The 24,157-nt window shown below is 43.9% G+C and overlaps 1 protein-coding gene across 1 annotated transcript in view; it reads right to left on the bottom strand.

Moving 5' to 3' along the window:
- Window positions 1–291: 291 nt before the first annotated feature.
- Window positions 292–24,157, bottom strand: part of znf438 (zinc finger protein 438) — a 43,465-nt gene continuing 19,599 nt past the window's right edge. Inside the window, exons 2-4 of the mRNA XM_080050424.1 lie at window positions 20,131–20,232; window positions 3,610–5,385; window positions 292–3,094 (exon numbers count right to left, since the gene is read on the bottom strand). Coding sequence (XP_079906550.1) covers window positions 2,500–3,094; window positions 3,610–5,357 — 2,343 coding nt within the window. The 5' untranslated portion in view covers window positions 5,358–5,385; window positions 20,131–20,232 and the 3' untranslated portion in view covers window positions 292–2,499. The remainder of the gene's footprint in view (window positions 3,095–3,609; window positions 5,386–20,130; window positions 20,233–24,157) is intronic.

Genomic DNA, 24,157 nt, shown 5'->3' with positions numbered 1-24,157 from the left:
TTCCAAAAGGGTTTTGGTGAGCCAACTTGCTTTTGTTTCACTTGATTGTTCATTCCTTTGTTATTTTACAGTTAAATCTTGTTAGCTTATACGGTTTCATAGCACCCAACACCTGCACTAGCTGAATGCAGCCCCCGATTGGTTATTGAAGTTGTTGGCGTCAACATGGATAAACGAATAAGAGTGCTCCCTGTTATAAGAAAACACAACAGTCACAATGTCCTCAACAAACCGTAACTTTATTCTCATAAACATCAGGTTATTCAGGTACAGGAACAGTCACAAGCACACAAACACTTTCAGGCTTTGCTTTTTTTTGGACATAGTCAACATATTTAGTGAGCAAAACACATAATATATCATCTAATGCAGGATTTTTCAGTTCCCCGACTTGTGCTGACGGTACATGTATGTTTATCTAACTGAGGAAAGACGAGTCTGACCCTTAATTCTGTCACTCCCTGGCTTGTGGCGAGGGCTTGGAAACCAAGGACATGTCACTGATGAACACACAACCACGGCATTCTAAGAACAGAAAGAAGAAGATTTTACCCACGCAGTGCGACATGTACACATCAGTGCTTTGCCCTTCATTCACAGTCCTACATTTTGTGTCAGACACATAAGGACAGCTCCACATGGCTTAGGTTGCCTTGTTTTGGCAATGATAAATTCATCTCTTGTTTTTCTTCTCCACTGTGACAGAATAAAGCAGCTGAATCACTAGTTACTCTATGTAAATATATATATTTTTTTCATAATATATCTATATATTCTATCTATATAATAAGTCTATAATATAGCATACACTTTTGGTAGGATTTTTTTTTTAAACATTCAGGTACATTCACTTGACCCTATTATGTTGTTTCTTCATATGAAAAGATAAACAGACAAATATTAGCAGAGCTACTTGCCAGGTAGTAACAGCCTCCCAAATAAGATACAAGACATTAGGCATTCCCCAAATGAGAAGAAGCCAACACAACACATGTCTCAATGCTGGTTCTTTAAGGGCCAACAACAAGCATAAATATACTAAAAGACCTCTGTATTAATCTAGAGTATAAAATAGCATATTTTTCTGGACTTGACAACAGTTTCTATTAACTCTAATAACAGAGTCTGGCTGCACAGAATTCCACAGGTGCGTACATGAACTGACAACGACAGGTAGGCAATTCCATGATTACCTTTGCGTATTTATCAAGTCAACTAAAAGTATTCTGTCAGTGGTTAAAACGCTTAAATGCAAAATTCACTTCTACAATCACTAGTGTGAATAGACCCTTGGCATATCACAAAATACACAAATAGGCATTACTCAACAAGTCAAGGAGATAGAACTTGGCCTACAGAGGACCACGCTGACGATAAGCCACATTACGCATGAACACCGATTTCTGTTTTTTTCTTCTTCAGAAGGCCACAAGGATGTCACTTAAGTGCTGGTTAGGGAAAGTGTTCCTTCATGGGTCCAGGTTGACAGATGACCCTACATACTGGCCTTTATCAGACTGTGAAAGTTCAGAGTCATATCTGAAAATACTGGTATCCTGTTTAAAGGAGCAACATCACAGGATTGTATACACACGTTTATTTTCTTTTTACCTGTAATAATCCAAAGGCCAATAAAATAAGTTGTCAGCCAGTGTGAGAGTAGACAGTGTGCCCTTGATATGAGTTTTACATTTCCCCCGTTTGTGAAAAGGGTCAGTCCACCCAAACTGAAAAAGATCATCTCTTTCCTTATCTCTCTCTCTCTTTCCTCTGAAGCAGATTTTGGTCACTTCAGTCGACATGTCTGTGAGATTTCTGCCTTCACCCCTATACAATTGAAGTGAATGGAATTGTGTTTGTGGTTCTCACCCTATTTGAAAATGACATTTTAATAACTGCTGTGTCCCTAGAAAACAGTTGTAGAGCCCTCATGTCTTAAAAGTTAAGATGCCAACCATCAAATCCAGCCGGGGACCATGGTGCATCTCTTCTCTATTCTTTGGGGTAGAGGTAGAAATATCTCAAAAACTGAGCACATAAAACCAAATGATCTGCATGGATAGATAACACAAGAGATACGTTTGGGTGGAATGACCCTTTAACAGTTTTACTGTGTCAACTACGTCATAAATTACCCTTTCAATACCATTTAAATAAGCATTAGAAAAAAAATTATCCAACAGGATATTAAATACATACCTTCAAACAGAACAAAAACAGAACAGTGCATTCAAAATCAACATGAACAATTATGTTTATAAAATTGTATTCTGGCCTAGAGAGAATATCCCTCATGAATTGTAACATAATTTAAAATGTTTACCATTGGCTTTCATACATTTTTTTCTTTCTTTTGGACCAAATACCTCTCAACTTGTGAAACATGTAAGTAATGCTAAAAGACACAAGGGCAACTCTTCATCCCTGTGCTGCTGATTGTTAGGACTGAGTGTGTATGAGGAGGAGCCACAATGAAGGGCTCCCTGGCCATCCACGGGGCTAGGCTGGATAGTGTGGGCTTGGAGCCGGAGTGTCCAGATCCCCGTCCGCCTCGCCTTCTTCCTGGCCCGAGTACGAGCTCAGGGCGTCCCACAGCAGGCTGGGCTGCTCACAGTGGTGGCGACTCCTCCAGTGCTCTGTGACCCCCTCTTTAGTGTCCAATACCTCGCTGCAAAGCACACAGTTAAAACCTGCACCGGCCTCGAGGACCCCAAGGCCTACACGTCTATCTGGTGATGAGATGGTCCCACTGGAGCTGCAGCTTCCAGGGTGTTGGGACAGGATGTGCCTCTTGAGCTTGGAGAAGGAGAGGAACTCCGCATCGCAGCTGCCACACTTCACCAGGTTTCGCTTTTCGTTGAGCTGCCGCCAGTAGTGGGCAGCGTGCTTCACCAGCTCCTTCTCAGCCTCGCGCCCACCGTTCGGGGTCTGACCATCATGAGATTGTACCTGGACTTCCTCTCCGTGCACGTACAGCAGGTGCATCTTCATGTCTGCGAAGGTGGGAGTGATGGCCTGGCAGCGCCCGCATTTAATCTGCAGCTCCACAGGGTCTTCACGATCCGGCTCGTCCGATGCCTCTGGGGAATTGGCACTGGTAAGGAAAAAAAGTGAATAGTGCGTATTTACAAGTTTGCTATGAATGTTTGGAAATTGTTACCAAGGTCATGTTACCTAAATGGCGATACTTAGCAATTTAAAAGGTGGCGACAGCAATACTGGAGAATACGTGTTGTCAAAATGACTCTTCATCAAAATCAGTGTATATCTCCTCATGATCCACTACCTGTCCATATTGTGTGTGCTGAAAACAAATCCAGTGAAAATAGAAAGCACAGTCTCTGTAAACGGCATGTTTCTAGCTACAGTGGGCCCCTTTACATACCAGTTTACATAGCCTAGGCTGGGGTTTAACACCAGTACAGCTGATTCTGATGAGATATTCACTGATTTTGATAAAAAGGGATTGAGACAACAAGCATTCTCTAGAATTGCTAACTCCACCTTTAATCAGTATGTTGACATCTGTGCATAAAACCTACAATCTAAAAGCCCACAATGAAGTAGGAATACGTGTTCTTGAGATATATCAATAGGTTATCATCTCACCCCTCTACAGACGCTTCATGATGGCTGATGGACGGCTCCACAGTCAGCACCACTTTGTGGACCTCTCTCAGATGACTGAAATAAACCCCAACGTATCCAAAAGCCTTCTCGCAGAACTCGCAGCCTAGCGATCGGCGTGGGCGTACCTCAGAGTGGTGAAGCTTCATGTGAGTGCTCAGGCTGCCGGAGTGAGCGTACGCTTTGCGGCAGACTGGACAGACGTACGGCCGACTGTTGGTGTGACTGTTTATGTGGCTCTGGAGGTGATGCTTGAACTGGAAACAACGGCTGCAGGTGGGGCAGCGGTGGAGCGGACGGCTACCTATGAACACTCTGGGATGGGTGGCACCTCTCAGGTGGAGGGCTACTGGAGCTGGTTGGGGACAGTCCAGGGCCTTGGTTGTTGTAGGAGGGAGTTGATGACCAAGTACAAGCTCCTGTTCTTGGCCATCTGGGGTAATGGCAGGCAAACTGACCAGCTGGGGAACTGTCTCCATAACCAACATGGGCTTGGGTCGGATGCTGCGGTACTTCTTGGATATATCAACTTCCTTTTCTTTGGACCCTGGAACAACCGCTGGCAGTTTCTCTGGGACCCTTCTACGGAAGAAAGACAAGGACCTTTTCTTTCTGGCCTCAAACGCTAAGATGTCTTCCATTGTCTTTCTCTTTCTCCCCCTCTTCTTGCCAGGTGGTTTCTGGAGGGTTCCCAACACATGCATGAGTGTGGTCTTGGCTTGGGGCTGCAGAATGGCATTTGGCAGCTGGTCTTTACTCAAGGCTTCAGCTCTCTCTATGTCCTTAGATGTAGGATTTAAAGGGCTGGGGAGTCTTGTCTGGCTAGAATAACTGTTCTTCTCTGGGGAAATATTGCTGAGCTTGGCAGCTGGAATGAGGGTGCTTTTCATTTTAGAGTAGGGCAGGATGGGCAGTTTACCCTTAGGTGGGGACGGGATAATCTGAACTGCTTTGCTGAAAATGGCAGGGGACAGGACAGTTATACTGTTCTGTGGCTGGGCTGCAGTGGGATTGGATTGGCACAGCCTCACTGTAGTATTACTTTCCTCTCTGGATTGGACTGGGGGGCTTTGGACAGCAGCTGGGGGGTACTGGAGGTTCTGAATCAGCCCAGTTGTAGAAGGTCGTTCAGAGCCATCTTGTGCTAACTGAGAAGCTGGGTAGAGAACAGCATTGTCTGGAAGTAAAGCGGTGACAGAGATGTCAGAGGAGGATGGGTCAATCAGGATGACTTTCTCTGAAGGCTCCTCTTTGGGCACTAGGGTTTCCTTTGTGTGCTTGGACTCGTGTTGTTTTTGCTTGATCAAAGTTGATGTCACACATCCCACTGACTTAGTTTGCGTGGTCACAGGAATGGTGGAGGCCGTTTTTGCCCTGGCAGCTATTGGTGGTGGTTTGACCTTATCGGGGGTCCTCTTGCTCCTCGCTGGCTGATATCTGGGAATGGGCAACTTGAGGTTCTTTTGAATTGACTGGGTTTGTTGCTGTTGCTGCTGTGGTGTCTGAGAGGAGACAGAAGGGGGCAGCGCCACCAGAGAGAAAGTGCCATCCTGGCCAGCTATTTGCATCAGTGCATAGTTTTGAGTGGGCACAATGATGGACTTTGGACTGGAAGCAGTGTTAGCCTCAGGGAGGGCAGAGGAGGGCTGGCAGGACAGGACCGTAGGGGAGAGGGAGGGCAACACAGCAGGAGCCTTAGGGGCGATGCTCCGGAACTGAAGAGACTTCATCTGAAGGGCTGGACTCCCTGGATACCAACTGAAAATCAATCACAAAATAAATCAACAGTGTTATTAGGAATTGAATTGAGACCAGCTAACAATAACTGCCAAAATGACACAATATGATTCCTTTTTAAAACACATCTTAACATCCTAAAGGCCAGGACACACCATTCCGACTACCCGAAAAGGGAGTTTGCTGATTCAGGCAGCTCCAGTCTTCCCGTCACGGCCCAAAAAGTGCAAAGAACACACCAAGCCGACTGCTGACTTTCCGTACGCTCTGCGCTTGCGCGGGACGTAATGTCTCCATAACAGCAGGCGGCGCTAATCTGTATTGTGGCCCGAAAAAATACGGAAGCCGGAAATGATGGGACGGCTCTCTAGACCATAAACATAGATAGAAATACGTATTTATATTTATGGACCATAAAGAGCACCATTTTTAGCAGAGAGTGTCGAGCAGTCAACAAGGGTTGATGCATGTGAGTACTCGCTGAACGAAACAAACAAACACATTAAAACAATAGCTAACTGTTGTTAGCTGTTTGTGCTACCCGCCTCACTTCCGGGCTTCACTGATTCGCTAGCCCTCCACAAATCAAATTGCTCCAACTGAAAGACTGCCCGCCACTGATTGAACATGTTCAATCGGCTCAAAAGAAGCCCGACGACATCTACGATGTCCGATTTCACGGCACACACCAAACAGATTCGTGTCCCCTCCCCCTCCAGACTCCATGACGGCGATTATAGGGCCGGTGTGTCTGGGCCTTAAATGGAGATACTTGAGGAGGCTGCATGACTTCCTGTGATCTCCCCTGAAAGCTGCCAGAATAATAGATATAAATTTAACATCACTACACCTAATTTGATGGTGTCATTACTAGGGGTGTGCGGAGACGTCATTATCTGTATCTGTATCTGTATCTGTTCAACCAACAAAATTATCTGTATCTGTATCTGTATCCGGATACACAACAAGAAGTGGGCGTGGCGTATACCGGAAGTTTCTTTTACATTAGCCTACATTAAAGGAAGTCACACCTAAATTGATTTTCTAAACTAATATTCATTGTCAATGCAATTGTTGTCCCTTCAAAGCATCACATTGATGTAATGTTGACATATAAGTCAAAAAGTCAGATATATTTCTACCTTTTCATCCCTCTCTCTCTCTCTCTTCTTTGTTCTCAGAATACAAAGAAATTCAGGGAACGAAAATATTGATAAATAACAGCCCAAATCTGTGCATAGGCTACTCACTGTTAGTAAATGAGGGCCAGTGTTTTACTTTTAACTTAATTAAGGTATCCCTTTAACTGGGGGAAATACAGCTGTATTTCATGATTATTTTTTCTCTATCTCTCCCCCTCCCTCTTTTTTTACTTTTGTTTTACTAAACTAAGATTTAGGAACAATATTCATCAACATACCAATCTCATAAACCCTAAATAATATGTTAGCCTTTCCACAAAGCCACATGTGATTTTAATGTGTCAAGTTTGCAGTTTCCGATTTTATTGTATAGGTCCTGAAGTAGGCCTAGCCATATACGCATTGATTGACAGCTGAAAAAGAACAGGTCCTATGCATCAGTTTGATGGAAATGTTGTGATGTTTGATAGAGTTTAAGCAGTAGGCCTAGTGAATGTAAATACATCGGGGAAGGGCTGACGGTGACTCGGGGTGCAGCATATTCCATCGGTTCGTCTCTTCTCCGCCACGGCAGCGGCCGGGTTACGAGGAAACTCACATAAAAACGGCAGCAAATGCGATCGGTAGAACCCTCTATTCAAGGGAAAGGGCGAACGCGCTGCGTTTATCAGTGGATAAAAAGAGAGAGACCGCGGGTCACGGGACGCGCCCGGTCCTCTCATGTCCACCGCAGAACAGCTGTTAGTGTCATTCTACCTGTTGTGTCATTGAGGCGGAACGCGCTGCGTCAATTAGGCGCATAATATAAAAAAAAAAAAATCCCCGAATAATAACGGGACTATTCGGAAATTATCCGTATCCGTATCTAACTCATTATCCGTGCTTATCCGAATACATATTCGGATTCGGGCTCATCCCTAGTCATTACTGTTCACCCCAAGGAGAAAAGAAACTAACATACAGTGCTGTGTGAAAGTTTGTGAACCCCTTGAACCTTATGGAATTTTATTTATTTTAACCATAATTAATTAATTTTTATCAATACCAGTATTTTTTATATGAAATAACTGATGTTTGTTTATCAATTCAACATTTTTATTTTCCAGAAGTCAATTGTTTAAACAGATAAAACAAATTATTTGACAACTGTTGTATGTGCAAAAGTTTGTGAACCCTAAACTGCATTGCTTAAATCGAGCAGGTAAACACAATCACATGGGCCAAATTGAGTGATGAAATGGACCAATGTAGTGAGAGATCTTTAGGGAAGAAATTGGGCGGCACTAGATAAAACAGAGGTAAAACCAGGTCAGTTTAGGCTCACCAAAGTGAACCCATACAGGTCAGACATGCTAAAAGGGAAACAAATCTCTGAGGATCTCAGGAATAGAGTTGTGATGCTGCACATTTGTCTTGGGGCAGCTATAAATTAATTTAAAAAAAGTTTGAGCTCCATCGGTCCACTGTGAGGCAATTCATCTACAAATGGAGAGCTTTTAAAAAAAAAATCTAAAGGAGAAAATTAACCAAGTTTGTTTCAATCGTACCAAACAAGGAAGGTGAAAGCGAAGTCCACTTCTGGAACATCTTCCTAGAAGTGGACTTCCTTCAAAAATATCCACAAGCGCCACAAGAAAAGTGATTTTTCAGTTAAAAGCCAACCCAAACATTACATCTAGTGATTTGCAGACCTCTCTTGCAGCATCTGGGATATATGTGCATGGTTCCACAATAAGAAGAAAACTCAGTCAAAATGGCTTTCATGGGAGGGTTGCTGAAGAAGCCTCTGCTCTCAAAAAAGAACAAAACTTCTTGTCACAACTTTGCCAGAGAGCACCTGGAGATACCTGAAGTCTTATTCTGTGGACAGATTAGTCCAAAATTGAACTGTTTGGTCTTAACCAAAACCGCCATGTTTGGACAAAAACGCAACTCTGCCTACCACCAAGAGAACTTTCTCCCAAGTGAAGAATGGTGGTGTCAAATTGTCTGCAAATCTCCAGATGTAATGTTTGGGTTGGCTTTTACCAGAAAAAAAATCACTTTTCTTGTGGCGCTTGAGGATATTTTTGAAGGAAGTCCACTTCTAGGCAGATGTTAAGTCACTCTTGTGCCTCGTTTCCACCGAGTAGAGCAGGTCGGATCGGAGCGGTGCGGTCCGGGTAGTTTGGCTTTTCATTTGCCAAAAGTTGGGTAGGGTACGGTTTAAGCGCACCCAACCGCTCTGAGCCGCTCCTAATCTCAGTACTCCTCCGTTGGGGTACTAGCCGCCTGAAAGGGTGCCGAAAAGGCGGAGCTACACATTGCCGTCATTTGATTGGTCGAAGGAATCATTTCCTGAGGCTGCCCTCAGTTGCCCGTGTATAGTCTATAGCCTATTTCAGCCTCATATGTGGAAAAAAAATACAGTAGCTGGACAACAGAGTTCTTCTGCTTCGTTCCTCTCACTGCATTTAAATGCATTCATTATATTACAGAGAAATATGTCCTGTAAAAGAAAAAGAGCTCCAAGCCCAACCCAGAGGACACTGCATAATATGTTATATTAATATTTTTATGGAAAATCCATGTGTCCTTCTTCAATAGCTTCTAATTCATCTGACCCAGTGTCTCCAAAGTATTTGTTCACACAAAATTTCTCAGATTTAGCCTCTTAATTTTCCTCTAAAAGTGCACCAGACTCATGCATTTCACTTTAAAAAGGTTAAAAAAATCTCCCGGCATACCCCCGGACCCTCATAGGAGGTCTGAATCTCGGCTGTCTAATATTTTCGCACAGCTGCACAGTGGAGGCACTAGCGGAAAACACTGGGTGTGTGAATGATATTTAACAAAGATCTATAGTTTCAGCAGCGCTAACATTGGAGCCCCCTAATCATATTTCGCTTAGGGCCCCATGAAGGCTTGGGCCGGCTCTGCTGGTGAGCCTAAACTGACCTGGTTTTATCTGTTTTATCTAATGCAATTTCTTCCCTAAAGATCTTTCATTACATTGGTATATCTCATCAATCAGTTTGGCCCACCTGATTGTTTTTACCTGCTCGATTTAAGCAATGCAGCTCAGGGTTCACAAACTTTTGCACATACAACAGTTGGCAAATAATTTGTTTTATCTCTTAACAAATGATTTCTGGAAAAGAAAAATGTTGAATTGATAAAAAAAAACATCTTTCATTTCATATAAAAAATACTGGTATTGATAAGAATGTATTAATAATGGTTAAACACAATACAATTCCAAAATGCTCAAGGGGTTCACAAACTTTCACACAGCACTGCACATTGTCAGAAATACAGACACAAGTGTGACAATCTCTCCTATTACCTATGTCTCTTTGGTCACACTCACTCTCCCCCAGGCCAAGGACCGACTGCCCCCTTTGATTTAGCCCCAGCATGTAGCCGTGGTACATGCTGGGGCTCTGTGGGGAGCTTCTTAAACCCCCCTCCACTTCCTGGAAGGATCAGCCGGTGGAGTGTGAAGGCTGCCCAACGGCAGGATCTTTACCAGATGAAGAGGGGCTCCCCTCTCATCTCCCCCTCCACTGACCAGTACTGTAACCTGGCCAGAGGCAATGAGGTTTGCACTGAAAAAGCCCTGGATTTACTCTATCATCCCTTGTTCACAAACAACGTTTCATGGCTATCCAAAAAGGATAAGGCGGTTCCACTCAGTGGATCGCCATTCTGTCTGCAATACGAAACACTGCCAAAGTCTCTGGGGAAACTATAACCTCAGAGTGAGGTTTTAAACAAGTCTATATTATCTAAATCTACCGTACAGTTTCCATCCATCAATCGAAAGCCACAGGTATGGCTTTAAAAACAAAGGAAAAATTCCCTTCATTTATATCAATACTGTATCGGTATATCAAACGGAGGTAGAGATTACAGTGGAATGCTTTAAAGGGTCTAATTGTAAACAGACTGAGGGTTGAATTTCACATTAGGACACAATTTTCAATAGTAGTGTTTGATACAGGCAGAGTTCCAAGTCCTCTCTGTAATACAAATCGACATAGAGTGCAACATTCTAAAGGTGTCACAAAAGGCAAATATTCAACAACAATTCTCAATAGATTCAGCAGTCTTTGGAAAGAAGATTTATCCATTCAGAGAAGAAGAAAATAAAGGAAAAACGTCAAAGGGCATATTGTTTAACAGCTGGAAGTGTTTCTGTGCGGAAAGATTATTTATACAGTACCCCTACCACATTACGACTCCATAAAACTGGAGATATTCCTTCTCTGTGTGGATAGTTGACTCCAGTTTGACTGTGACTTTGGCTGAACACCGAGTGGAATAAAACCATGAGATGTGTGTTCCTCTGGGCGTTTTATGTGGCCACAGAAAGTGGGAGAAGGGGATAGAGGCAACGCTTGGCGATTAACTCTACCATGTGAGAGTTAACAGTTGGACATGAAGGGGGGAGGAGGGGAAAGGTGTGTATCAACAGCTGGAGAAGCAACCAGTAGGCCTGTAATCCTTTTGTCACAGATGATTCAGAAGATGTCACCTGACACCAAGTAAAGTCCATGCAAAAACAAGTGGTTCACTATATCCGTTTGTCTTTCTATCAGGAGAAGTACGAATAGTGCTTGGGCAGCATGGTCGATGTAGGGGGATATTGTGTTAGATCTCTAGTCCTTGGAAAGCAGGAGATGGGGACAGGAGGAAACAGGAGGGGGGTAAATAGGAAAATATAGTTGTAGTGAATGATGAATGTGTTTAGACACTAATCAGATGTCAAAACATATCAGAATGGTTTGAAAAATGGCCTCATTCAAATGCATGAAAGTTTAGCGTTCGGCTGATGGGAATTGTATCAGTTTTGCAGGTTTTTGTTCATATATATCTGTTGAAAATACCATAGACAAGAATTGGACACATTTTGAACCGATGATGGCTCTAGATTGAAAAGTTGAACCAAATTCCAATGGTCAAATAATGTCTGGGAACCACATATCTCTGAATCAAACTCTGTGCCAATTCATCTGACAGATGTTGGGGGTATTTCACTGGATAAGCAAAAACTTTGATATGCCAGTGGCACTAAAAGAAAAGTCGGGAGATCAGAGGAAGAGATTTTGTGGCAATCTGCGCAATAGTTGATGCTATTATTCCTGTCTGGAACAAAGTAGTGAGCAAAGTGACATTGCAAATCTAAGAGCAACCCCGCCAATGTGGCTAAACTAGTTAATATAGAATAGTGCCATACCTTATTCAAACTAAGGACATTATTTTACTATACAACGGTGTTTTCACAGTCAGGCTACATTTTGCAATCTGAAAAAAGGTTGGACAATGACAAGAAAAAGCTGCTGAGACTAATGTATCTATCTGATCCTAGTACATATGCTGGGATTTTCCTAATACAGCTTTGCACTGATGTATAGAGGTCCTGAAGCTACTGGTTTAACACATGTGAGGGTTTATCCACGTGTTGATGTATCGGTGAAGGTCAACTTGCCCGGTCATCATCACTCTATTCTCCTGAGGTGCTTCTTGTAGTCTCATCAGTGAGATGCAGAGAAAGGGGGACAAATAGCCAGAGAGCTACAGATGCATAATAGTCAAAATCTCTTGACGTGGTTCAGGTTGAGCTTGACACAGCCAGTGTTATCACATAAACCCCTTCTACACATCAAGCTGGTCGGATGTGTCTGGGGAGGGGCAATAAAGTAGTTCCTGAACTGCTTTACAATTGGTCAGAATTTCCATGCGGGGAAAACTATAGAAATAAACAACAGACAATATACAGTATAGTGTTTCTCATGCCATAATGCATACAGTAGCTGGCTACGGTAGCTCATCAGGCAGTGCTCCCTGCAGTTGGGTCAGATTGAGTCCGCTCACTTTCTCACCACAAACTAACCGCTGTTTGAGAGAAAGACCTCTCCAACAAGGACTTGGTAAAAAAAAATCAAAAGGTGAAAATTAACCAAGTTTGTTTCAATCGTACCAAACAAGGAAGGTGAAAGCGAACTTACACTTAAGCTTTTGCACCTAAGAATAACGGAGTAGCATGTGACGTAACGGGGTTAGCATCGTCGCTGTTTCCAAGTCTGACCTATAACAAAACACTGTGCTGCTCAGCGGCTTTTTCAAAAAAAAATGTTTTACTTCTCTATCTATATCTCTGAAATGTTTGCTTCTTGTTGTCTTTGGCTGCTCCAGAAGAGGTATTTTACTACCCCAGATGCATCCTAATAGCATGATGCTGCAACAAGCATTCTTCATCATTCAATTTGTTTGGCCAGCTCTCTTCTCTGGACCCTAGAAACAGTCTTAGTAGTTCCACATGTAAGCGCTCCTAGGAACATTCAAAGCTTTAAAATGATATACGATTATAACCTTGCCAAGATAAGTTCATAGCCACAACACAAAAGGTATGCGAAAAGTGAAGGGGTTGCAAAACTGTCCAAAGCCATTGCAACCTACATGTACAACACTGGCCTAGAGGATGCCTGCATTGGCCCATTAACCACGTGGTTCAGTGCCTCCAAACACACTCTACTTCAAACCCTGTGTCTGACTAATTGTATGCCATATCAGACCGGTGTTGTCTCGATTCTAAAAGGGGTGTAACACAGTGGAGACAGGGGAGATATGTACAGGGAGGTCACAGATGCTACTCAATCTGCCGCTGGATTTGAAACGCCAACCATTCTCAAGCAGACTGGGATCAGAGGTCAGGGCTAGGGTGACGCAAAAACTTCTGAAAATACTGAAAGATACTGAGGGAGAAAGAGAAGAAACAACAGCGGGGGGTGATCCACAGAGACAGATTATCAGGTAAAGCCGGAGGGGTGAGAGGTGAGGATCTGCTGTTTATGCAGGGAGCAGGTCAGGGTTGAGCAGGAGGGCAGTGCAGGCCAGGCAACCACCTGGAATGGAATGAAATGGTATAGTATGGACTATGGAGTGCACAAGCACACACAACTTCATCTTCTCACACCCTCAAACCTGGACCTGGGTCACATGGAGGAGGTGGTCCAGCCAAGAGCAATAGGCTGACCAGCCAAAACAACCTACCTATTGTTAGCCAGTGATGCAATTTAGGGAGAGGTGAAAGCACTGCTCTGTGAAATGTCAGGACCCGGAGAGTGCTGTGTGTTTAGGTAGAGTCCCTGATGCATTCCCTGATTTGCTTTTGTCTCCCGGCTATCGTAAAACTGCAGTCCAGCATTTTTGTTCTCAGTCTTAACAGACTGCCTGGGACACAAAACAATCCTAAAATAAAACATTATAAAACATGTCAGTCTGTGGATACTTTTTTGTTGACCGTATAGACAGACAGAATAGGGAAATAAAAGGTAGTTTCTTTTTCTCTTGTGTGTAGTTTGAAAACAATCTCATTTCAAGTGTTTTGAGGAAAGCAGGGCAGGGAGCGGAGTACCGTGAGGCTTGTTATCTCCCTTGTAGGTGAGAGCAATGCTCATCTGGGACTCAAAGATAGAGCCTGGAGAGGGAGGGGGTCTGGAATGATGTGTGTGTGTGGGATAAAACCCCAGCAGAGGCCAATCCTCCCCCAGGTACTCAGCCCAGATGAAAGGCCAGGATCTGGGCTAGATAAGAGGGCAGAACACGGGGGGTCGGGGCCAGCCGGCTGCGAGGAGAAGCCATGTCCAGCGGCCATCTTTCACCCCCCCCCCACCCACCCCCCCCACCCACTGTGGGATAAGTCACTCTGTGGGATAAGTCAACCTGAGAGACGTGGTTAGAAATGTTTTAATTTTCTCTTGCTTGCATTTCAGATCATTACTAAAACACAATAAGGAGCATTCCGTGAATCTTGCTGTCCAAGAGGAAATAGGATCATTCCATATTGCTTTTTCCTCCCGAGTGAATTTAAGTGTTATATGTGCTCGATTGCTTCCTCCTGCATGCATGCTAACTGCTCATCTTTGCTCCCCAGCCCAAGGTGTGTGTGTGTGTGTGTGTGTGTGTGTGTGTCTGTGTGTCTGTCTGTGTGTGTGTCTGCGTATGTGTGCAGAGGAGCTGGGGTCTGGAGCGAAGGCGGTCATGGAGAAAATGAAATCAGTGTTTGCAGAGGTCCTTGTTTCATCTCAGAGCTCTGCTGAATGAGAGGGCCATAGAGTGGGAGAGAGAGAGAGAGAGAGCGCTCACACACACAAGCTGGTGTCGCTGTAGTGGCTGCTCCTTGCACCTTTTCGCCCAACCAACACACAGCGAAAGGTGTCGTGAGAGAGAACATCACATCACCATATGGTATTCATGGCATGCGCATAAACACACAACCGTATGTCATCCACTGTCACCTGAGCAAATCAATGCGAGGGAGAAATCCATTCCAATTAGCTTCCTGCCGCTCTGCCTTGCATTTGGATCTAGATGAATCGATATAGAAATCCCACTGCTAAGCTGCCATTTCTATTTAATAAATACGCTGAAAGGAGACTCTGGATGTTTTGCTTTCATTGACTCACATCTAAGTAATAAGAGAATTAATTCACAGCGCAGACAACGTCCCTCCAAGGTTTGAAAGAGCTCAAGAGCCATGGTCACTACAGACAAGCAGGTTAGACCCTCAATAGGAAACTAGACACTGAAACCTTTGAAGACAGGATGCTGTAAACTCTGACAACCAATGACCTCTGACCGGACGTCCAACAAGGCCATGTGTCACACCCGGGAAGCTTTAATGTCTTCAGTCATCCATGCTCACATATGAACCAAATGAGCATATGACTGCGCACATACACACACACACACACAAACAAATGGCTGCAGGCTCAGAGTTGAGTGACGTCGACGCAGAGCGGACATGACAGCAGTGTGTCCGAGTGCGCAAACGCATGTAGGTGTGTGTGTTCGAGTGTCTCAAGTGTTAATGTGCTCCTTCCTCCAGGCCGCCAGCACTTTGTTAGCCATCCACACACTTTGCTCCGCACTCAACCTTTACCTGACCTTTCCCTCTGCCGTGACATTTGGACCCTTGTGAATAGGTCAAACGGCACTAAAGAGTGGTGGAAAAGATGGAAGGGAGCTGGAGGAGAGAAAAAAAAATAGAGGATAGGGATGAGGGCTTTTAAGTTATACTTTGCTTAATTCAAGTCAGTGAAAAAGCACTGGCAATTTTAAATATTTCATTCCAGAAATGTGCCGAGTCACACATTTAGCCGAGTGACAAACGGGAAGCAGGTAGGGAATGACGACATGCTGGTAAGAGGATGTTTGATGTACACGGTGTCCTTGTGCAACAATGTGGAAGCTGATAAAAAACATGGTGAACAAACTAACAGTTCGATATAGGAGGTTAGACAGTGTAGGAAACAAACAGTATATCCTGGTGTGCTAGTAAACAGTCATTGGTGTCTTTGAAATTGTAGGCTACACTTATCTTGGCATGGCGTGGCTCTCATGGTCCTAGAAATGGACTAATGAGCTGTATTCAACTCAGCTGGTTTTAGCTCACAAAAGACCAGAAACCAATCCTCAAAAAGACCACTATATTTCAAATGTCTGATTGTGATGTTCTGCGGTGGTGTGGACACAAGACCGAAAGGTATTATGGACTGAATGCATGGTGGATCACCTGGCAGCTTCTGTTCCCCCTTGCCATCTGGGAAGTGGGGCAGTAAAGTGTTCCAAACCAGACAATCCAACAATCCTGCAGAGCTACAGAGGTATGAAAGGACCCGGGGGTTTAACCTTATGTCAAAATATCCTTGCTATTCCTCACTCACTAGTTTGTTTGAAGCATACTGAAATCTTAAATTCCTCAGAGGGTCTTCAAGAGATGTGGGATGCGAAATCATACCTAAGACATTTGCTGCATCAGGTAGCAAATCCACAACACAACAGGTTGAACATTGCACACAATATTTGTATCTCATTTTTATTTAATCAGCTAATCTTTGAGGAACACAAAGACATTCGACCTGGCGAGGCAGACAACAGGGCCTTTCCATCTCAATCTAGCTGTCATCTCTCTTTCGTCCTTTATTCATTAATCTACTCCTCCGTTCCTATTGACAGACTTGCGGTGCACGCTGTAATGCACTGATACACACACAAGTAGAACAACCTGTTCAGACACACAAACACTCCCACGGATGAGTATTGCAGAGAGAGATTCTGGTCACGTCGGCCCTGCCAGGGAAAAGTGATGCCACTGCAACCTTGATTGGGGACACTACAAAAACACCTGTGTTGCTGGGTCCCACCTTAATGATCGCTCATTGCAATGGGAGAACTTTAATGGGCGCCCTGGAAGGAAGGGGAGACGGAAGGAAGGAAGCTGCCAGCTGGCTAATTTTAGGCACTCTGCGTCTCAGATGAAACGCTGGAAAAAGGCAGAGAGGAGGCGTGGAGAGGCGGGAAAGTTCTCCCGTCTTTCACTTTCCTCGACTTTCGGCATCATGTCTCTCTAACTATCATTACCCCCTGCATCCGCCATGAGAGGGAGTCTCGTAGCTCTTTGATTCTCAGAGTCATTTCTCCCTCTCTTCCTGCCTTCTCTTTCTACCGTTTTTTTCTATCCGAATCTCTCTTTCACTCTCACCTACCCTCCCCTTCTGTCGGTACCTGGGTAAATAAACAGTGTTGTGTGGGATTCTAATTAGAGCAGGTTCAGGGACGTGACGAGCCGAGAGACAGATAAACAGCCAGGCTGGGAGGAGAAGAGATGAGATGATGGAGGGGGGGGTGGGGGTGGAAGGTAACCCAGCCCAAGGGCACCACAACATAGACACAAACACGTCAGCTTAGCGGTTGAAGGACAGAGAAGTGTGGTTTGGCTTTCAACCCAACTTAGGGTGGCTTTGAAGCGAAGGGCGATAGCACGGCGGAGGGAGTTGAAGGGTGCTGAGATGGGAGTGAAGGGCACTAGCAAGAGAGAGGGGGTAAGCGCGTTGAAAAGCTTCAGCCACGACGAGAGGAAGAAAGAAAGAACGCCATGCAAACTTCCTTAATGACGGCTGCTCCTAGAGACCCCTGTGCCAGATCAAAAGAATATGCAGATGATTCCAACGGTTCATCTCCCGTTGAGGTGAGCCTGGGATTCTAAAAGCAGGCCAATGTGAGGCAGGCTGTTTTTTATTTAACATAAGATGGCCTTTCTGGGGGAGGATAAGCTGCTGGATATATGCAGGTGAGAAGGTTATGCTACAAAGCAGGGGTGAACAAAACAAGTACATATACACTTGGTGCTAACCTACTGTAACTGTAAACTGTCAAAGCAAACATATCATTTCATCAAACATGCAGCATACTGACATTAAATCCTTTGTAACTAAATTGTATTAGTCTTGAATTCACCTCCTAAAACAAATCTTTATGTGGTGATACAATAAATGGTCCACTGAAACAGAACTGCATACATGAGACTTGGGGGGCATTTTCACACATCTAGTTTATTTGCTCATGTCTGAACCGGGGACCAGTTTGTACCAATGTTGCATACACTGCCCGATCTTTGGTTTGTGTTCACACAGCAGCATTTACGAGCAGAGCAAAACTTGTGATTTCAATAAATACTGCTCTCTAATTGGTCGGAATTTCCATGTGGGAAACTCCTGAAAATAAACAAAGAGTAAAAGAACAACAGGCTCTTGTTCGTTTCTACAAATCGATAAGACACTGCACTCTCACACAGAAGGGACAACTATGAGGGTTGATCTTGACCTTGGTCATCATTGATTACATTGTTTGCATTCATCACTTGAGGCGACGGATACATTCTGAGTGTGATTGCCCATGTTCATCCTGCTCAAACCAACTGCACCGATGGCAGAAACACCCTAGGGTTATCATTCAACCGAGCTAAACATTTCCTCAGTTGTTGAAACCTTGGATTCAGTTAAGACATCAAGTCACAAATGTGAGTTCTTGAAATGTGTGGCCCTTATCCACTGCTATATCCTAACAATCTCTGACCCAGGACTTCCCATGACCTGCATGGTTAAGAACCTTATAAAAGGCTTCGGTACAACACCCTACAGTGTATTTTTCACTGCACCATTTTGGATGCAGGTCACTAAAAAACGCAAAAGTGCAGAAATCGTATGTATACAGAGTTTCACTGTTTATGGGAGTTAGGTAAGCTTTATGGCAACCGCAAAACATTGTAGAAGAGGTTTTACTTTCAGGCTCACATGAACATTAGATACAAGGCAATGCTCTGAGGAATAACCAATCAGCCGTTTCTGCCTTAATAACGTCTTTAGAAACGTGGGTCTTTAGTGTCCTTCTGCCTAGATCCAATACATTGAGCATCTCTGCTAAGGTGTCTCTGTTGGGTTATTTAAACGGTAGGACACAGTCTGGCAGGATCAAGTTAAATTGACCAGACGTGATTGTGGTTCACACTAATGGGTGGATTTGACTCCACTAGCAGAGGAGATGAAGAGATGCCATGGACCAGGTACAGGAGAAAACAGGAAACACACAAAAGGAAAATGGCGGAAACAACTACCTCAGCAAGCAACAATGTTAACAGTTCATTTAAAGCACTGTATCTTAAATGGTACTCCTAGATGTTTCCTGATTAAAAAGACATCTTATGATCCCAGATTACGGCCCGGATTGGTAATGACAGGTGCAGGGGGGGAAACCTTGCTGTAACAAAGACTTGCTTAAGCTTTTAATCTCACGTTAAGTCCAGCACAAACACTGATGAAGAGATGAGAGAGGGGAGAGTGGAAGGCAGCGGATCAACGATATATCTAAGAGATTGCAGAGGAGAGAGGGGGGAGGGGGATACGGAGGGAAATGTGATGGCTGGATAGATGAGCTATTTTTATAATGAGGTCAGAGTGAGCTGTGGGATTTCATTCTCCGGGGAGACACACACACATATACACACAGGGGAACCATAGCGGTGTATTGCTCCTGCTGAGTGGGGCTGCCTCTGTCCACAGGAAGTCGAGAGGAGGAGGGGTAACAACAGACTTGTCACAGAGGATCTTGAGGATTTTTTGGTCACAGCTTGTGTGGTCGGGGCACATTTTATTTAGTTCAGGAACATGAGGACTGCTTAATTATGGAACGAGACTGGCTGTTCACTCTTCCTGCCGTTGCTTCTGAACAAACTAACAGATTCCTCAACTCTCATGACTCCCACTGTCCCTTTATCATGTAACATGATGACAGCAAACATGGCTTTATATTATAGATATATTCCAGGGGGGGTGGGGGGTGCATGGGATATGTCCTCCTCAATATTTAGAAGAGGTAAATTTGTCCACCTCAAAAAATATATAAGATTCACGCATCCTTTTTCCCAAAGAAGGCAAAAGAAACTGTTCAGGGGGTCCTAACATTTATATATCCCTCGTACCTGTAACTATGTATTTCCCAACAGTTTCAGACACACTGAAAGTGTTCCATACCATCTTAACCTTTAACAAGGTCTCATCCTCTAAATGATTTGTTATTGAGATGCACATGATTCCTAAAAAGCCTCCCTCGTTCTTTTTTAAATTACACTCGTTTTGTTTTGAACATATTCACATATTTATTTATTTCATGCTGCGCTTGAATATAGTCTACAGTATTATGTTTTATGTTTTGGTGTCCCTGGCCTTGTTATTGTGACACATTAACTGTGTGTTTCCTATCTTATCTTAAAACCACCTATGTCCAACCAAAAAGTATTTACCGATGGGATGAACCTTCCTCCTCCACTGCTGCTCCCTGGCTCCTCCTCTTTCTGGGTGGTGCCCGGGGATGTGGTCCTGTCCCCGCCCTCTCCACACTCCCCCTGTAGAGACATCAAACATTAAACCTTCAAATAAATGGTAAAACATGGAAGAAAACCACAACCACTAGGCAGATTTGATTGGCTTAAAATGTGAGAGGGCGTGCACAGGGGAAACCTCTGTGATAAAAGTGACATTATTGCAAAGAACAAACTTTTTGAAAGAGGGAACTTTATGGAACATGAAGACCGGATGATAATTATGACTTTATTATTATTTTTTCTAATATCTTTTTTTATGTAATTAATAATGACCAAATTAGGGTTCCATAAATTAGCACCAAATCAATTGTATACAAAGATAAATCTCCAATGGAGGATGAGCATCTTTCCATAAATTCCTGGAAGTCTTTTGAAATAGGTGAGGGGTTGTCTCGTGATATATCTGCATCAAAGCATAAAATGTAACACGGCCCGACGACAAAGTACATTCAACAGCGACAAGATTTGCACACTAACAGAGCTCCGCACGGCCTGTTACACAAGCACCCACCCACCCACCCAGCCACACACACACACACACACACTCCAAGCGGTGTCTCTCATGTACCCCCTTTGCTCCCTCTAAATGCCTGTCGCTTTGGCCCTCCATTAGGCCAAGCAAGCGCACGTTTATCTAGTGTGTCTCTGCAGTTGGGGACGCAGGCTGCCCACTCAGTCAGATCCAGCCGTATTAAATAAATAAGGAGCGCTCTTCTGTGTAAATTATTCATTTAACACGCCTTATCCTCTCCCAACAACCTTGTTAGAGCAACTCAGGAGTGGAGAAGTGTGTGTGGGGGGGGGGGGGAGTGAGGAAGGGAAGAGGCAGACATTGCGGCTCATGTGCGACTCAGCAGAACCTGTGGTGCATCTCTAAGCTCTCTGGGCGTTCAGTCGTAGGGGGGCTAATTCGCCCTGACACCTCCTTTGTTTCAGGGAGGGGGGGAAGAGCTCCATACACACAGCTACAGCTACGCATTTGCTCACAGGCACACACACACACACACATTCCCTGACGTGCACAAACTTACAGAGAGAGAGAGAGAGAGCTTTAGAGAGGAATTTTTAGTGCATATTCATATAATAATCATCCTAGTTGTCTGGATAAATTATTGAGAGATGGGAGACCAGGACACGCAATGTTAGAACGCAGGAGCTGTTTTTTTTTCTTTTTTTTTTTTTGCTGCTGCCTGAACTCAAATCAGACAACACAGCAAGTCATCCACTCTGAACAAGCTGACTGTTACGAGCCGAGATGGGGACGGATAGAAAAAATGCTTATAGTGAAGAAAACAACAGTAGCCCGCAGGACAAATGCACAAAGCATCTAACGTTTGTATAATGTCAGTCACGTTGCTCGGTATGTCATCATGCCCTCCAAACCAAACTGCATTCATGGCACGACTGCCATAACATTTACTCAAGGCTAATTACAGTGTGCAATCATTTATGTTATTCTCAAAATGATGCATACATTGAAGGTGAAAACAAACTGAATTGAAAAATAAAACATAATCACCAACCACTAATTCTTGAAATCTTCCCTTAGTAATGCTCAGGTATTAAGCTGTGGGGTACAGTTATGCACTTCTGTGTTTAATTCTGCTCATATCTCAATGAATTACAGTCAGTATAAGTCTGACTTAACCTGATTTAACTGAAACATCTAAACTCTTCCTAAGATCACACATCACGGTGTTTATAGAAAATGGCATCTAAATCCAAAAGAGAAATTGGGTTCCCTTTTCTCTATATCAGCATACATTAGAGAGTCCAGGCAGGGCAAGGGGCAAATAGCAAGCAAAGTGACCAAAACACAGCTGGATTCCAGTGGGAATTTCAATAGTTAATCTGGAGATGGTCCCACTCCAGCACAGACAGAACCTGCTCTCTCTCTCTCTCTCTCTGTCTGTGTCCGACTCCAGTGTTCAGCCCCAGAGAGGGAGGTTGTTATGTCAACTCTGACAGAGCTCATTACCAGCCTCTACGCTCTGAATTGGAGTTAACAGGCTTTGGCCCCGACAAGAGGCCAGCTAGGCCCCGACTGCTACAATGGGATCAGTGTGTGCGCATGTGCTGAGAGTTAATCACAAAACGGCTCTTTCATTTTCTAAAATCACACCCGAGGCCACTGTACATTACAGAGGCACTGATGCGCAATGTACAGTGACATCCCTCTGCTTTTATTTTACTTTTTCACTCACAAACTCCCGAAACACGGGCGTCCGCACTGCCAAAAAGCTTCTGTTTGAGTATGTGCATGTGCAGCTGCTGCCGTGCTGCACTATTTCAGCACTGAGTTGAATGCTTCTGGGATAAGCTCCCAAGAGTTCCCACACTGGACCATTCAGAACACACAACTACACCAATCGCAAGCAATATACTGTAAGCATCTCTAATCATACGGGCCTAAGACAAAGATTATAGTTGTTAAGAAGTTAACAACATAAAATCAGTTTCTGTATAATGTGCCTAGGAGCCTGAGGACAGATGTGTGTGATGTAAGTGTGAGTTGTCATAGCACGTGTTCCGTGAGATGGGTGAATTAAAAGGTGGAGTCAGCGATTCATGAGGATGCTTGTTGTCAACATCAGTGAATATCTCCTCACAATCCAGAACCTGTCTGTAGCGCGGTGTTAATACACAGCCTAGGCTCAGTGATGTGGAGGGGGATATTCACTGATTTTGCCATAAAGTGATTTTGACAAGTGTTCTCCAAAAATCGCAGAATACACTATATCAATACACCATGTGAAGTGTTTTGTTAGTCACTTAAATTACAGCAAATTAACTGTGAACATTTGCTTTCAGAAGTTAAAAAAGGACCATTTCTACTATTAAAGTATCTCTACTTTATCCCCAGAGACAGAGTACAAGTGTCAGTCTCATGAAAGGATGTGGTGGTCTCCTGTTGCTATCAGGTGTCCCTGAAGACCTTGATGGTCTACCCGGCCTCCTCTGTCTGGCTAGTAACCACCTCACAATGTCAATGATTACTCTTGTGATTAAAGCTCTCCACTTCAAACGGGCCTGATGTTTACACAGGCCCTGATATGGCAGCGGGGATAAGGAGCAGGTAGAGCGTGGGTGTACACATACACACGTGTTTGTCTTTATGGACATCATTACGTCCAGGACCTATGGACATATCATTCTAAAAAGACCCACCAAATACCACTCCATCCTCGCAGTCTTACTCCTACTTCACATTCAGTTCGAAGTGCAGTTTTTCGGCAGAGGTCGTGGGAGGAGGGAAGCATTTTTTTTTTCGAGGATTACTTAAGACTTTTGGTGGGTTTGCCACAGGCACTGGAAAACATAATACCAGAACCTTTTTCAAGTCCAATTTTGATGTTGTTTTGTTCTACAAAAAGTCTTCTAGTCTGTCATCAACAGTGTGTTGACTTCTGCTTCATTCATCAGTTGTATTGTACGTTGACCTCTGGGCATAGCCAAAATCTTTTTACATTACTTTACAAACAAGCAGCATTTTCCATATTTTGTAATGTCTAGCCAAAATGAGAAGGACAAAAGTGTGAGGTGTGCCACAGCTGCAGCTCTGCAACCTAAATTAGCCCGGACCACATGAAAAGCCAGCGTCTCTATTCCAGGGCCGGGGCGGGAAAATTACAGCCTTTCTCTCTTCTACTCTAGCATTAAACCTCAATTAGTGCACAGCTACACCAATGATGTCATCACCCAGGGACCCAAGAGCCCTGAAAATAAGGGGGTGCTTTGCTTTACAGTGACATACTCATTTTAAGCAAACCAACTCAAACTTTCAAGATCATCTCTCAGCAGCAGCAGGGAAAAGTTGTTTGTTCCATCCCACTGGCAATAAATGAGGTGATGTTCTTTTGATATGGCCCCGAGAAAACAAAAGCACAAGAACCTCTGGCCCTAGTTTGTCTAAATTTACCAGGAATTTTAATCCGTAGTCGTGACT

The sequence above is a fragment of the Ammodytes marinus genome, assembly GCF_949987685.1.
Source record: "Ammodytes marinus genome assembly, chromosome: 21".
In the NCBI taxonomy this organism is placed as follows: domain Eukaryota; kingdom Metazoa; phylum Chordata; class Actinopteri; order Uranoscopiformes; family Ammodytidae; genus Ammodytes; species Ammodytes marinus.
The sequence above is the reverse complement of the archived record's forward strand: the minus strand, read 5'-3'. Positions and strand labels throughout refer to the sequence as shown.